We start from the raw sequence: 14,090 nt of genomic DNA, 5'->3' as shown, positions 1-14,090 counted from the left end.
TATTGTGGTGGTAAGGACTGTTTTCTTTTGAGAAATGGCCTTAGTAGCTTGCCTGTTATTTCTCAGAAAGAAGGTCAACAGACCCCTTTTCTAAAACTGTAGTGCTTACCAGATGCCCCAACATTGACTTGTGAATAACATCCAAATAGAGCAATCCAATGAATGTAGTTACTTAAGTATTATTATTTTTTTTAATTTTAGAGCTTTTACCAAAATTGCACATTAATCAAAGTAGATGATCTACGGATATCTTATGAGAAAACTTGCTTGAGAGGTGGTCTTAGGTGAATATGTGGAAATGCCCACTCTGATCTCTTCTGCTACCCTAACAGCATTGCAAACACACCTTATGCATAGGACTTTGTGGCCTCAATTGTACTTTTGTTGTTTTGTTAGCACAGCCCCAAGATTGTGTTTTTGTGGAAGATAGTCTTTTATTCAGACGTGTGTTTTTCCAAGCTTCTAAATTTTCCCAAGGGTACATAAGACTCATCCCTCCTCCTGGCTATTTCTCTTAGAGTCTTTGGCTCTGCCTTTTACCAAGATCAAAAAAATATTTTGTCCTAAACACTACAATGTGTGACCAGTGAATGTTTCTCAGCTAAAGCTCTATTAAGAGAACAGTGTTTGTTCAGAAATACCTAAAGGAAATGCAGTGCATCTATGCCATTAGCTTCATAGTGATACTGTTTCTTGAGGACCCAGCATGTTTTAGGCATTATCCTCATGGTTTTACATTCACTCTCTCATTTAATGCCATATCCACCTTGGGTAGCGATTTCTGCCGGGTAGCAATGGTGGAGCCAACACTTGCTTGAAAAGCTAATTCTAGAGTCCAGATTTTTAAAAACTATACTCTACTGCCACCTGTGAGAATTGTTTGTCCCAGTGGACTTTGGGGGATACCATCCCTACCACTGAGGCACACTTGGAGAAATGGCCCTAAAAACTCATTGATAAATGCACTGTCAAGATTTTGTCAATAATGTTGATTATTATATGAGGTGGTATTCATGCTGTGATCATGGAAGAGTTTTTCTCTAGCCCTAAAGCCTGAAAACATTGTGGGTTTTTTTAGACAACTAGTCTGTTTCTTATATTAAGAACATCTATGGACTCCTGGGTGGCTCAGTTGGTTAAGCATCTGCCTTCGGCTCAGGTCATGATCCCAGAGTCCTGGGATCAAGCCCCACATCAGGCTACCTGCTCAGTGAGGAGTCTGTCTCCCTCTCCCTCTGCCTGCTGCTCCCCTTGCTTGTGCTCTCCTCTCTGTCAAATAAATAAACAAAATCTTAAAACAAACAAACAAACAAAAAAGAACAACTGGTTATGTTTTCCCCTCCGTATTAAATGCTAGAAAGATTGGAGCCAAATGTGTGTTCTGCCTGTGGTAGATAAATGTAAAATTTTGGTATGAATTTTGTACATTATTACTAGTTTCAGCTATTCTATCTTGATTTTCCTTTTGCTCAAATTTTCTTATCTATAATCTTAAATGGTATCTTATACATTTTATAGATCATTTTAAGTCACCTTGAATTCTTTTCTGAACAAAGTTGGGTGGAAATAAATGAATTGTAGTACCTCTGTTCTACCCACCACACAGTGTTTAGTGTTGACTGGAAACCACTCAAGACCCCTGCAGATTCCGAATAATGGGTAGCACCAGTAAGACCACTGTTACCGGGTCCAATCTCCTGTCTGAAGTAAAAGTCCTGCAAATCAAGAGGGCAGTGGGCACCAGAATTTCCTCAGTCCTGGCTCACTGGCTTATTCTCAGTCTCCACATCAAGCCTCTCACTGTTTTTTTCAATCTGCAAGAATGCCTTACTGAAAAACATGTGCTGGCAAAGCTCTGTAGGCAAAAGACTCATTTCAAGGACATAAATACTGATTCCAGCTTTAACCAAAATGAATAAGGCAAACCTGTCTTGTATTGGTCTGAAGGAAGAACATGTAAGATGTCCAAGGGATTTTCGCCAGAGCCTGTTACTCCCTTATGAAGCACTCCACACCTGCAGGGCTTCCCACCTGGGAAGTCATAGAGTGTGGGAAGGACACAGAGATCCCATTCTAGTCTCCGTGAAGAAGGAAGGGGTTAATAAGAAGGGAACAAGGGAAAACAGGACAAGTGCAATGGAGAAGTAAAACCAGGCTTGAAAGGAAAACGGTTCTAGAGCTTTAAGAGTGACCAAGAGCAAATAAAAGTGAATGAATCCATAAGGAAAGAGGGGACAAGAGCAAGAGAGAGGGAACATACATCACACAAGACTGTTCTTTCTTTGCCAGTAGCACCTCCTTGGAACTAAAAAGATTCAGGTCTGCATGAGATCTTGAGACCTCAGCCCCTGGGTCATAGAAAACCAGAACATCGCAGAACACCTTTCCTCCACACCATGCTGACTGGCTCCCGTGCTGCCTCCCTATACACGGTACCTTGAACCACCATCCCAGACTCTCTTCTGGCTTCATCCCGGCTCTCAGGAAGGAGGCTTCCTGCAATGAGCTGGCCCCTTTTCCCTCATGCTAAGCATTCACCTCCACCATGAGCATTCATCACTGACAGTTGAATGCAGCCCCACCGGGCCCTGAAACATGGCCAACGGTTGGCCTCCTACACTCCCAAGTGCAGAACAGTTTATATATGATGAAACACAGTGTGTCCATTCTCCCCCGCGCAGCTGGCCCCAGCTGAAATAAGGAAGTTTAGCCTTTGGTTATAAACCATTTGTATTCCGACGTAGCCATGTGTGAGAGGATCCTTGCTCTGCTGGCTGAGCTTTTATTTCTGCCCTAAATCCACGGCGCACAGAGGCACAGGTCATGCTTCTCCTGACAGATACGAAGTCACTGCGGGGAGAGGCCAAGACTGCAGAGCTCAGAATCAGAACCCGCCGCATATGGTGCCTAGGAACCTTTCTCTTTCCGAATAAAACTAACCTTTCTTCATCAGCCAAGCACATTTCTGAAGAAAAGGAAATGGAAGTCCCGATAAGCATCATCAAGTACTGAAAGGATTAGCATAAAAGGGATGCCAAGTAGGAGATTTAATATTATTTAGGTGAAATTTGAATTCTAATGCAGGGCTCATGTGCCCGACCTCTCCTTCTAATAGAACAGTAAGTTTCAAATGCTCAGTGATGCTGGGAAGACACTTCCTACTTAGTACAAGTTCCTACCCACTGGCTGTTTCTCACGGTCCCCTTGCCTCCCTCAGACAAGAAAAGTGATGCTCTGGGACCTTTTCAGATTATACCCTGAGTCCTTGATTTTTCAGAACCGGGCTTTTGCATGGAAGACAAAAGAGAGGAAAGGAAAAACAAGACCAAGGGAATACTCCCCGTTCACCATTTTACCTGTAAAATGAGTGATCACAGGCAAGCTGCTTGTAAAATGAACGCCGCATTTCTGACCACCATACTTCCCTCTTCAGAGAGGGTGTCCGTGCTGCTCTTTCAAGGTACAGGAGCCCAGGACCTGCTAGGGAGCTGGCAAGGCCTTGTACGAAATGAAAATGTGAGATCTTTGTTCATAAATTATTAAGAATTTCAAAATGATGACAGCAGAGAATTAAACCAAGCATGGGGCCCTGTGTGACTACCAGCAGGGACTGACACAGAGGCAAAGAAAGACATTTCACCCCCACTGGGTCTTCCTCGTAATGAAGCTGAGGGGTCTGAAGCGGCCGCCTGCCCGTGGTGATGACAAGGCTGCCCTCAGAAGCAACAGTTTTAAAATGCTTTCTTCTGCTCTCTATTTTTCACCTGGAAAAAATTTTTTCACCAGAAGTGCTATAGTTTCATCACCACTTTGAAAACTCTTCTAAGAAGAAATGATTATTAGCCATCACTCAGGCCACCACCCATGGTTGTTCAGTGAAGGCGTAGGTCAACTTCTCCCTGTTCTCGGGATCTTTGCACCATTGGAAGAATCTTCTACTTACTGTGTCTGTGGAGTTTTCCGCTACAAGGAGCAGAAAGCTGTCCCAAGATGGCCTCAACAGGAGGAAGTTCATGGGCTCACATGACAAGAAGTCAGGAAGTAGGGTGGTTCCGGCATTCTTTTTCTCATCAGCCCAGAGCCAGTTTTGAAGACCAGAGTTTCTTTCCTTCTTTCCCTTCTGCCATCCTTAGCTACTATATCTGGAATCTGGTCTGAGTTCAGACCACCTTTTTCTTTATTAGGCTTAGGAAAGAAATTTCCTTCCATGCTTCCAACAAAAATCCACAGATATTTCCGACGTCCCTGGAAGATAAGGGTGGGATGGGAAGGTTATCGTCAGGATCTGAGGCAGAACAAATAAATACCCGACCGCCTTCTGGCCATCCTGTGAGATCTGAGTAGAACAGGCAGCCCAGAGCCCACAGCTGGAGAGCTCCAGACATGTCAACAATAATTAAAATAACAATATTTGCTGAAACTAGAAAGAAACTTGGAGACAGAACAATGCAAAGAAAACACTGCTGGGATGTGTTCGCGCACGCACACCAGCGTGCCCCCAAAATGAAGCCAGCAAGACACAGCGGATGGTACCCTACCATTTACACACAAACACTTGTCTGCTCTATTCTTCTGATAGATTCCAATCAGTATCTCTCTGCTGCTCAGAAAATAACAGGAATTCTCAAAGGGAACCACACCACCTCACAGGAGAATAAATGTTTGTGAGTCACACTTAGGAATTTACCTTCCGGGCACTGGGATTCTGAGAACTCCATGTAGCCCATCCCCGTGGCACTGTCCTGGGCCTCCTTCCAGAACTAGAGCAGTCGAGAATGTAAACACGTGGAGGCTGGATCTCACTGTAGCGATCATTCATCTGACCTGTTGAACTTCTCCTCAGACAGTCCATGCTTTCTTCTTGTGCGCTATGCTGAAGTTTGGAGGAGGTGCCCGGGGATGACACGTGTTCCTTAGATTCTTGAAGACTCCTCTGAGTACGGCAAAGTTCGGCATTTTCTAGACATTCCAAACTTTCAGAATAAAAAAGAAAGCAATTAATATTTTAAGTGGCAATACGCCTGGACATCCTGCTCTGTGGAATTAGAGTGATAAGCCTTGGGATGCCGAGAAGTATCAACTAAGAATGCTGGGTGTTTTTCCACAAAGAGTAGCAGTATATCCTTTCCCCTGCAACCCGTTCCGCTGACATATACAAAACCCTGAGTATTCTCTAACTGCCTGGAGTTCTTCTCTTGCTGTCACTGTACTTTAAAGGAGTTAGAACTGCCCATTCTAAACTGAGCTCTCCTCAGACACCTGAACTTGGGTCAAGGCTGGCCTGGCTCTCGGACACCGCCTGGCGCCTTTCCCCAGGCGTGGGGAGGAGGAGGTATGGCTGACAGGTATGCGGCTGCTTACCTGTCTGACCACTTGGAATGTTCCTACCTTGCTTTGTGGAAATGGGCCAACCTGGGAGCCCTTGAGGAATGAGAAAAGGAGAGATTGAGGGTTGAATGAAGGACCAAGTTGGAACAACTCGATGCCCTACAGGCATTTAAAAAGAGCAAACATGCAAATTCACTGGAAGCCAGGGGGCCCAGAGACAATCAGCCCTTTCTTGGGTAGAGGCAAGTCCAGAGGGCAGAGCCTCTAGAGGGGCCTTGAGTGTAAGCTGCAGACTGACTCTTGCAGGAATCCCTGATCTCCTAGGGCTCCTCTCCACCTCACTCATTCCTACCAGGGGTGTTATCTCCTGGGTGTGTGAGAGGAGCCTTGCTCCAACCGCTCTATTCCGCTTGTCAATCAGGAGAGGAGTCTAAGCCTTAGGGATGAAAAAGGCGTAAGACATTGTCTTGAAGTCTGAATCTCACTAGAGCCACGGCTTATGCGCACAGTAACTAACCAGGCGGAGTAATGAGTGCCAAGCATCAGGTTAGAGACAAACATAGGGAGTATTACAAGGATTCCAAAGAAGGACAAGAAATACGACTTTTAAATCAACATTATTATGTTGCAGGAGCACATTTCCTAAACCTCTCCCACATAGGTGCACTGGATATGGTTGCTTATCTGGAAGCCACTGAACCTTCCATTGACCAAACTTTCTCAAAAGCCCCACTAAGGGCAGGGAAACACTAGAGGGCAGGGAATTTGTCTGGTCTGCTCACTAATGCCGCCTAGCAACTGTCAGTATGCCTGCGATGGAGTGGTATTTAATCACCCCTTGTTGGATAAATGAATGACATGATTTATTTAGTCTATTTAAGAAGACTACAGGTTACAAAGCACTGTCGTATGTATTTCCTCATTTCGCCTCCACAATCACCCTGTGAGGTGGCTGTCATTTTTATCTTCGTTTTATAGGAGAGGGAGTCAGCGTTCAACTACTGTCCGAAGTAACTAACCTAGTAATTTGCATTTTACTAGTTTGGGTGCAATTGCTTCTCATCCAGTCCTGATTCCTAGCCTTCTCATCACTCCCAGGGTGCTTGCCTTAGGAAGAGGATGGCTGGGGTGAAGGTGGCCTCACTAACACGTCCCTGTGACTTGTTTCAGGTGGGTCTCTTTCGAAAATCGGGTGTGAAATCTCGAATCCATGCATTACGTCAGATGAATGAGCACTTCCCCGAGAATGTCAGCTATGAGGACCAGTCTGCGTATGACGTGGCGGATATGGTAAAACAGTTCTTCCGGGACCTCCCAGAGCCTCTTTTCACCAACAAGCTCAGCGAGACCTTCCTCCACATCTATCAGTGTAAGTAGAAGGAGGGCATATCAGTGTTCTCGTGGGCACCCATCCACTTAAAAAGCATTCTATAGACTGAGGTCTACTTACACAAGTAATACATGAGTCCATAAAGAAATGCATAAAAGTTATCATTCTCTGCTTCTTTCCAGAAGTAAACTTTGTTCACAGTTTGATATGGAAATCTCCCAACCATTTGTTATGCGTTTGAAAATACCTTTTTGACATGAAAGTTTTCCTTCTCAGTAATGTTTTGCATAAGATCTAAAACCTACTCTCGGTGTACTTTTAATAACTTTAAAATGAGAAGAGGACACAGTAGAATTTATTTTGTATGTAAATGTTTTTTAAAACTTTAATTTTTTAAAAAGTAAGCATTGCCTTGGGATACATGAAATTCAAAGCCAAATGTGTTAAGATGACCAGAAATAAAAAGCAAATGTATTTTTAATACAATGTATTTTAATTGGCAAAAAGTAGGCAAACCAAATCAAGCTTATGCTTAATTCAACTTATTTATATTTTCACTTGGAATTTTTTAAGTGATGTTAAATTGAAAATTCTCAGCAAAGCCTCTATAGTTAAAATAACCATTGAATAAAACAATTTCTAATTAAAAAGCATATCTTTCTAAAGGTAGCTACAAAGGGGGAATTAGAAATGAACATGTGACTCTTCTAGATGCAGTAATATCATGATTATAAATTATTTCAGTGGTCCAAGTCCTGACTCTTTAGAAAAAAAGAAAAAATAATAATCTGGCCTGTGGACTTTGAGCTTTCAGGAAAATATGCCTGAAATGGAGATCAACAACATGGAAATGATCCAATTTGAAAAAGATCCTTGCTATAGAGAATGTGCTATGTTTAAGGCCTACAATATTGCAAATCCAAAAAGGATTATAATAAATACCACTTACAAAAACAGGATAAAGTGATGACCCACTAAATAAATATTATTTTGTCAAAGTGAATAGGTTAAGTTAAATTAATGATACATGTCATGTGCGTCCAAACAGAGAAAGTTCAGGACTTTGTTGCTGTAAGAGGTCGAACTGCATTTTCAGTTAAGCTTCCCTCTTGGTTTAGAACTATCATATAAGATTCTTTACATTTAATCAGTTCTCAAGTTAGGGTCGGCACTAGTCTGAGGTTAAAACCAGATTGCTTCTAAGAGATAAATCCCTTTGACCCTTTCTGAGACTCACCAACAAGAAACCAGATCACATCAGCACGTATTTTAGCTAAGCAAACATTTACTGATTTCCACTTCTGCACAGGGCAGTGCTGAGTGCTACAGATGATATGGATGGGTAGTAAGACGTACTCCCTGCTCTTAAGGATTTTACCACTGAGGGAGATGAGACATGTAGGTATATAACTGCCATGGAACAAGACTGGAGAAATTCCATAATAAGATTAATAAAGAAAATCCAAGGAAGTTCAGATGAGGACTAGGACTTGGTGGGGAATTTGAAGGTGAAGAAATGGAAGGAACACGTGTTGAGTGACTCACATAACATGAGCATGGTCCAGGAAGTTCCAGGGTATTCTCCTGGCTTACGTGAATGGTAACTGTCTGATGCAGTGCCAGTGACACTGAAAAATTAGACCGGGCCATCTCAAGGAGGGGCATTGAATGTCAGGGCAGAGAGTTTATACTTGATTCATTAAGCACTGAGGAACCCTTGAGTGTTATTGAGGGGGTTACCAGTTACAGGGCTCTCAGCTGTAAAGACAGAAGCAGAAAGCCAGCAGATTTAAACAATAAGGAAATTTTGTAATCACACATGACAAGAAATCTGGAATTAAATAACTCCAGAGTCGGTTAATTTCACAGCTTGGTGATGCCAAGGCTGAAGTCAGCCTCTCTCGGTTATGCCCTCAAGGTCACAATACAATTGCCATAACTTACAATGATCTTGTCTTCCCAAAATCACACTCAAAAGCAAGAAGAGAGAAGAAGGGCTTCTCCTGGGGCATATGTCTCTTTTTATCAAGGAGATAAATTTACAGAAGCTCCTAGTATTTATCTTGGTCCAATAGGCCAGAAATGGTCTACCTATTCTCTCTTAAATCCATCACTGGAAAGAGAACTGGGATTACCACTTTGGGTTTAGGCCAACATGGTTATGCCATGAGTCTGAGGGAAGGGAAGAGCCCTTCTCTTCTGGGCATATTCCAGAGTGCTCCTGAACAAAAAAAGTGTATTTTCTTAGAGAGGAGGAAGAAGGGAGTAGATATTGGGTAGGCAGCCAAGTTTGTGTTTGCCACAAGGGTAAATGTCCATCAAGACTGCTCTTGTGACTCATGAATCTGAAGTTGGTGAACAAGAGATAGTGGATTGTCCAAGAACTGAGGGTTTGAGAGTGAGCTAACACATTAACTGGGGTGCCAGATTACATGCAGTGACTTCCAGCAGTGAGACTGGAAATTCAGTGTTTCACAGATAGACTCTGGAGTCAAAGAGAGCAACTGTTCTTCCTCCCCTTCTCCAGAGCAGTTCTAATTTTAGCTGTGGTACTTCTTGGACTTTCATCAAATGATTAGAATTTGAATGGATAATGAAAATAGTTGAAACCCACTGGTCTCCAGGAGGGAGAAGGAGAGAGAGATCAGAGACTACTCTGTAGTCTTAAAGTTTGGTGACTGGGAGAACATTGAAAAGAAAAGGGGAAGGAGAGCTGGTGTGAGGGCAAGGAGAAGAGAGGTGGTCAGAATCAACTGGATGTTGCCATTATCAACACACAGATATGCAGATCTAGAATAGTCTCCTGAGAGCTGAGAAAGAGGCAGGAACTATAGGAGTGTCAAGTTTGACAAAGGTCCATGAAGCTAAGACCCAAAATGAATGGTGAATGTAGGGATTAATAGTTGACCTTCACCATCATTTTTAGTAGAAAATAATAGAAGATACTTTCTGACGGATAAAGGAATAAGTGAGTAGAGAGAAAGTTGAGACAACATGTATCCATGACAAGATGACTCTTAAAGAAGGTTGGCCATCTAAAGTTGAATAAGGTACACACTAGACATCTTAGCTAAAGCAGCCTATTTGAAAGCAGTTCAATGGCTCAACTGAATTTCTAACACTTCAGTGACAAGCTTGAAATCGTTAATAGTATCTCCTATTTCAACACAAGTAAACAAGAAAGAACAAGGTTCTGCTATAATTTGAACAAAATGGTTCTTTTCTACTAAACCCAGGTGTATCTTGTGCCACACACTGGATGTGGTGGGGGTAGAGATGGATTCTAAAACATTGAATGTAGTCATCGGGGCGCCTGGGTGGCTCAGTGGGTTAAAGCCTCTGCCTTTGGCTCAGGTCATGATCCCAGGGTCCTGGGATCAAGCCCTGCATTGGGCTTTCCGCTCAGCAGGGAGCCTGTTCCCCACTCTCTCTTTGCCTGCCTCTCTGTCTTCTTGTGATCTCTGTCAAATAAATAAATGAAATCTTTAAAAACAAAAAACAAAAAAACATTGAATGTAGTTAGGCTTTTCCAGAAATGTGGATTTGCTGGCTGACCGGAGCCAGGAGTGGGCCTGGCCCTGGAATGTATGATGGCGGGGAGGAGCAGGGCCCAGACAGGTCATAGCACAGCCTCTCTGGAGCAGCAGACTCCGGATGTCTTTATCATGTACCCCTACCATTAGTAAATATCTGAGCATGTATACTTATTTCTTTCTTGTAACAGAAATATACCGTGATATACTGTGCATGTTATAAAACATACCCAATCTGTAGTTTTAAAGCATGAGGCAAAACATAAACATCATTGCAAGTCCTGATACTTTTTTCTCACAAGCCGAGGATGATCACAGGCACATGCCCCTGCCCCTTCAGCCTGCTGCAGAGACCTGCTCTAGAACATGGTATTTTAAGAAAGACAGTGTAACCAAAGTGAGCTCCTGACGGTGTCTTTCGGAATGAGAAGAATAAGGGCAGTGAGTCAGACCTAAAAGATCAGTAATCAACCCAGCCAGGGGCAGCACAATGCAGTGCCTAGCAACCATTTGCTGTGATTTTCCCTGTCAGTTCCCAGCATATGTTTGGGGCCAGTGCCCTTCTAAGGCAGCCTGACCAACACCCACCGCCACCACCCCACGAGGACCACCCTGAAGGGGAATGGCCTGACAAGGCCAGACTCTCTCCAAAACCTTAGCGAGCCTGGTTCTTCTTCCCCAAGGACAACCTCAATTTCCATTCTCCCCAAGATTATGAAATGCATGCCATTGGGTCACCACACGAAGCCAGTAGCACACCTCCTCACACCGAGTCCTGGGTGACCTGTCAGAAAAAGAAAGATGTGTCCAGCTGACCCTCAAGGAGCTGACCCACTAGGATTCCAGAGGGCCAACAAGCTCAATCCCACCATTCACAGTTAATTGTACCAAACTGGCATCGAGGCCTGGCTATGCCACTAGGGGTGGAGAAAGGCGATACTGCCATCCCCTAACACAGTGGCATCCAGAAACACCCCACAGAGCCCTGGGCATCCCAAAAGGTGCTTCCCAAGTGTCTGGTAGGAGGGTAGACATGAGGGAAGCCAGGCTGACAGTGCCCCAGCCTATTGCTAAGTTCAGCCAGAGTAGAAAACCAGTTTGAAAACAACTGAGCGGTTGGTCTGCTCAGTTACGGTGAAAGGCCAGGATGGGGGCGTTCCCTGCCAAATCATATCTCATTGTCAAGGCGGGGGTGTTCGGAGTTGGATGGCTGGGGTTCCAGTCCCAGCTCTGCCTCTCACCAGCTGAGTGTCCTGAGCAATGACTGACTTCTTTGTGTCATTAGTGGCCGTCGCCATGGTTGTGGACGATGGTCACGACTCTGAGTGCGTCTTCACACGGGGAAGGTGGCGTTTACTCACTGTCTCCCTGCTGGCTGGTTCTGCGGCTGTCCTGCTCATGACCCGGCACCCACTTTTCCACAGATGTCCCCAAGGAGCAGCGGCTGCAGGCTGCACAGGCTGCCATCCTGCTGCTGGCCGACGAGAGCAGGGAGGTTTTGCAGACGCTGCTGTGTTTTCTCAATGACGTGGTCAACTTGGTGGAAGAGAACCAGATGACACCCATGAACCTTGCTGTGTGTCTGGCCCCCTCCCTCTTCCATCTGAATTTACTGAAGAAGGAAAGCTCCCCCAGGTGGGTTTTTCTCATCAACACCTAAACCAGGTATTTCCCATAGTTGATTTAAAAAAAAAACAAAAACAAAAAACAACAACAACAACAAAAAAACAACTCTTGTGTTGTATTTCAGCTTGGAGAATTGTCAGCATTTAGTTTATAATCAGAAAATATTTCGAGGGGCGCCTGGGTGGCTCAGTGGGTTAAGCCGCTGCCTTCGGCTCGGGTCATGATCTCAGGGTCCTGGGATCGAGCCCCACATCGGGCTCTCTGCTCAGCAGGGCCTGCTTCCTCCTCTCTCTCTCTGCCTGCCTCTCTGCCTGCTTGTGATTTCTCTCTGTCAAATAAATAAATAAAAATCTTAAAAAAAAAAAAAAAAAGAAAAGAAAATATCTCGAGGTGACCGAATTCACCTGCTAGATATAAATCCAAGTAGTCCCGAAGGATGCCCATTGTGATCCAGAAGGCCCAAGGAATTGTATTGCAGTCTGTGTGTAGTGTGTGAGGGGGAAGGAGAAAAAAGTACGAGAAGTCCTATTTACAGTCTTTAATGAGACTTAAGGCTCTGGCCCAGCGGCCTACAGCAGCGTGGTTTCAAACTCGGGGAGAAACTAGATGAATTTCTCCCCCAGCAGTTATTCCTGCCCTTGTATTTTTCCCAAGATTTTTCATTATGAACCGTCAGACTCTTAGCCTGACTCAGAGTATCTAGGCCGTGTGGTCACTGTTTTTATTTGGAAATGAGAAAGTCTGGGATCTGGATCAGCACCCGGGCGGGAAGCAAAAACAAAAGGGATGGGCTCGGTGTTGTGAAAAGCTCTCAGAGTTTGGGATCTGCTTACAAGTCTGCCTTTCGATTACAGAGTCATACAGAAGAAATATGCCACCGGGAAGCCAGATCAAAAGGACCTCAGTGAGAACCTGGCGGCCGCGCAGGGCCTGGCCCACATGATCACAGAATGCGACAGACTGTTTGAGGTGAGCAGAAGGTTCCAGCACCCTTCCTCCGAGCTCTTGGAGCCAGATAAGACGGTGGGAGGAGTGGTGGCTGCGTGTGCGGCTCCTGCTTTTACAATGACAGTAGTACATACGCTCTGCAGCTCTAGTCTTTGCCTCCAGGAAATGTGACTGACTCTGCTGGTTAGACACCTGGGGTTACCGCGATGATGGTTTTCAAGAAAACGGTCACATTCCCTTCCATTGCCAGGTTCAAGGCCAGCCAGCCAACTCCAACGCATGTGTTAACTTGGACTTGATTAGGTCCAACATCTGCGTGTGCGTGACATTGAGCAATCCCTGGTCACTAAGAATCCATGACAGCTCATGAGTTGAGCCGCAGATATGTTCAAGAAGTAACTCAGCTAGACTTCTGGCACACTTTTTGTGGTAAAATTGGCATTTGTAAATGGGGAAAGTGTGCTAAAAAGGTAAAGTTATTTCTAAGTCGTATTTTGATGTTTCCCTTGAGTCTATGTGCTCTTAAGTTTCCTGAGCCCACATTTTGCCAAACTGAGTAAAAATGCATTGAAGGTAAAATAAAAGAAAGACAGAAAGACTGAAGGGGAAGTCATTCTGTGTTGTGAATAACAACTGGAGTCTCAGAAACGTTTTTGTTTCTCCTGACTTTAGGAAACTCCCCCGCCCCAGCCTTGCCGCAGATCTTGGGAAAACATCCTTTGCCCCCTGGCACTAGGCCCATTGCCTATGCTGTGGTTTTTGACAGAATTACTTTGCTTTCTCTGTGAGTCTCAGCCTTTCTTTAGCTCAGTGTGTTGCTCTTTGGTGCATCTGTTGGTTCAGGTCCCGCATGAGTTGGTAGCCCAGTCGCACAACTCGTACATGGAGGCTGAGATCCATGCTCCAACTCTGGAAGACCTGGGGACCCAGATGGAAGAGAGTGGGGCAACCTTCCATATGTACTTGGAACATCTTGTCCAAGGCCTCCAGAAAGAAGCCAAGGAGAAGTTCAAAGGCTGGGTCACGTGCTCCAGCACAGACAATACAGATCTTGCTTTCAAAAAGGTAATCTCAGGGACTGGAAAAATTACCCCCAGAGACCCCTGTGTAACAAGCAGGGATTTGTTTTCCTTTAAAAATGGCCACTCCAGGGCACCTGGGTGGCTCAATGGGTTAAAGCCTCTGCCTTTGGCTCAGGTCATGATCCCAGGGTCCTGGGATCGAGCCCCGCATCGGGCTCTCTGCTCAGCAGGGAGCCTGCTTCCCCCCCTCCTCTCTCTCTGCCTGCCTCTCTGCCTACTTGTGATCTCTGTTTGTCAAATAAT

General features: G+C 44.7%; 1 protein-coding gene across 1 annotated transcript in view; it reads left to right on the top strand.

The window, feature by feature from the left end:
• LOC111158576 (StAR related lipid transfer domain containing 13) overlaps window positions 1-14,090 on the top strand; it is a 179,132-nt gene that overhangs the window by 158,217 nt on the left and 6,825 nt on the right. Inside the window, exons 8-11 of the mRNA XM_022520697.1 lie at window positions 6,499-6,697; window positions 11,616-11,826; window positions 12,672-12,786; window positions 13,609-13,830. Coding sequence (XP_022376405.1) covers window positions 6,499-6,697; window positions 11,616-11,826; window positions 12,672-12,786; window positions 13,609-13,830 — 747 coding nt within the window. The remainder of the gene's footprint in view (window positions 1-6,498; window positions 6,698-11,615; window positions 11,827-12,671; window positions 12,787-13,608; window positions 13,831-14,090) is intronic.

This window comes from Enhydra lutris, unplaced genomic scaffold, assembly GCF_002288905.1.
Source record: "Enhydra lutris kenyoni isolate GAN:26980312 unplaced genomic scaffold, ASM228890v2 scaffoldscaffold60, whole genome shotgun sequence".
Taxonomy (NCBI): domain Eukaryota; kingdom Metazoa; phylum Chordata; class Mammalia; order Carnivora; family Mustelidae; genus Enhydra; species Enhydra lutris.
Note: the sequence above shows the minus strand (reverse complement) of the source record. Positions and strands in the feature narration are given on the sequence as shown.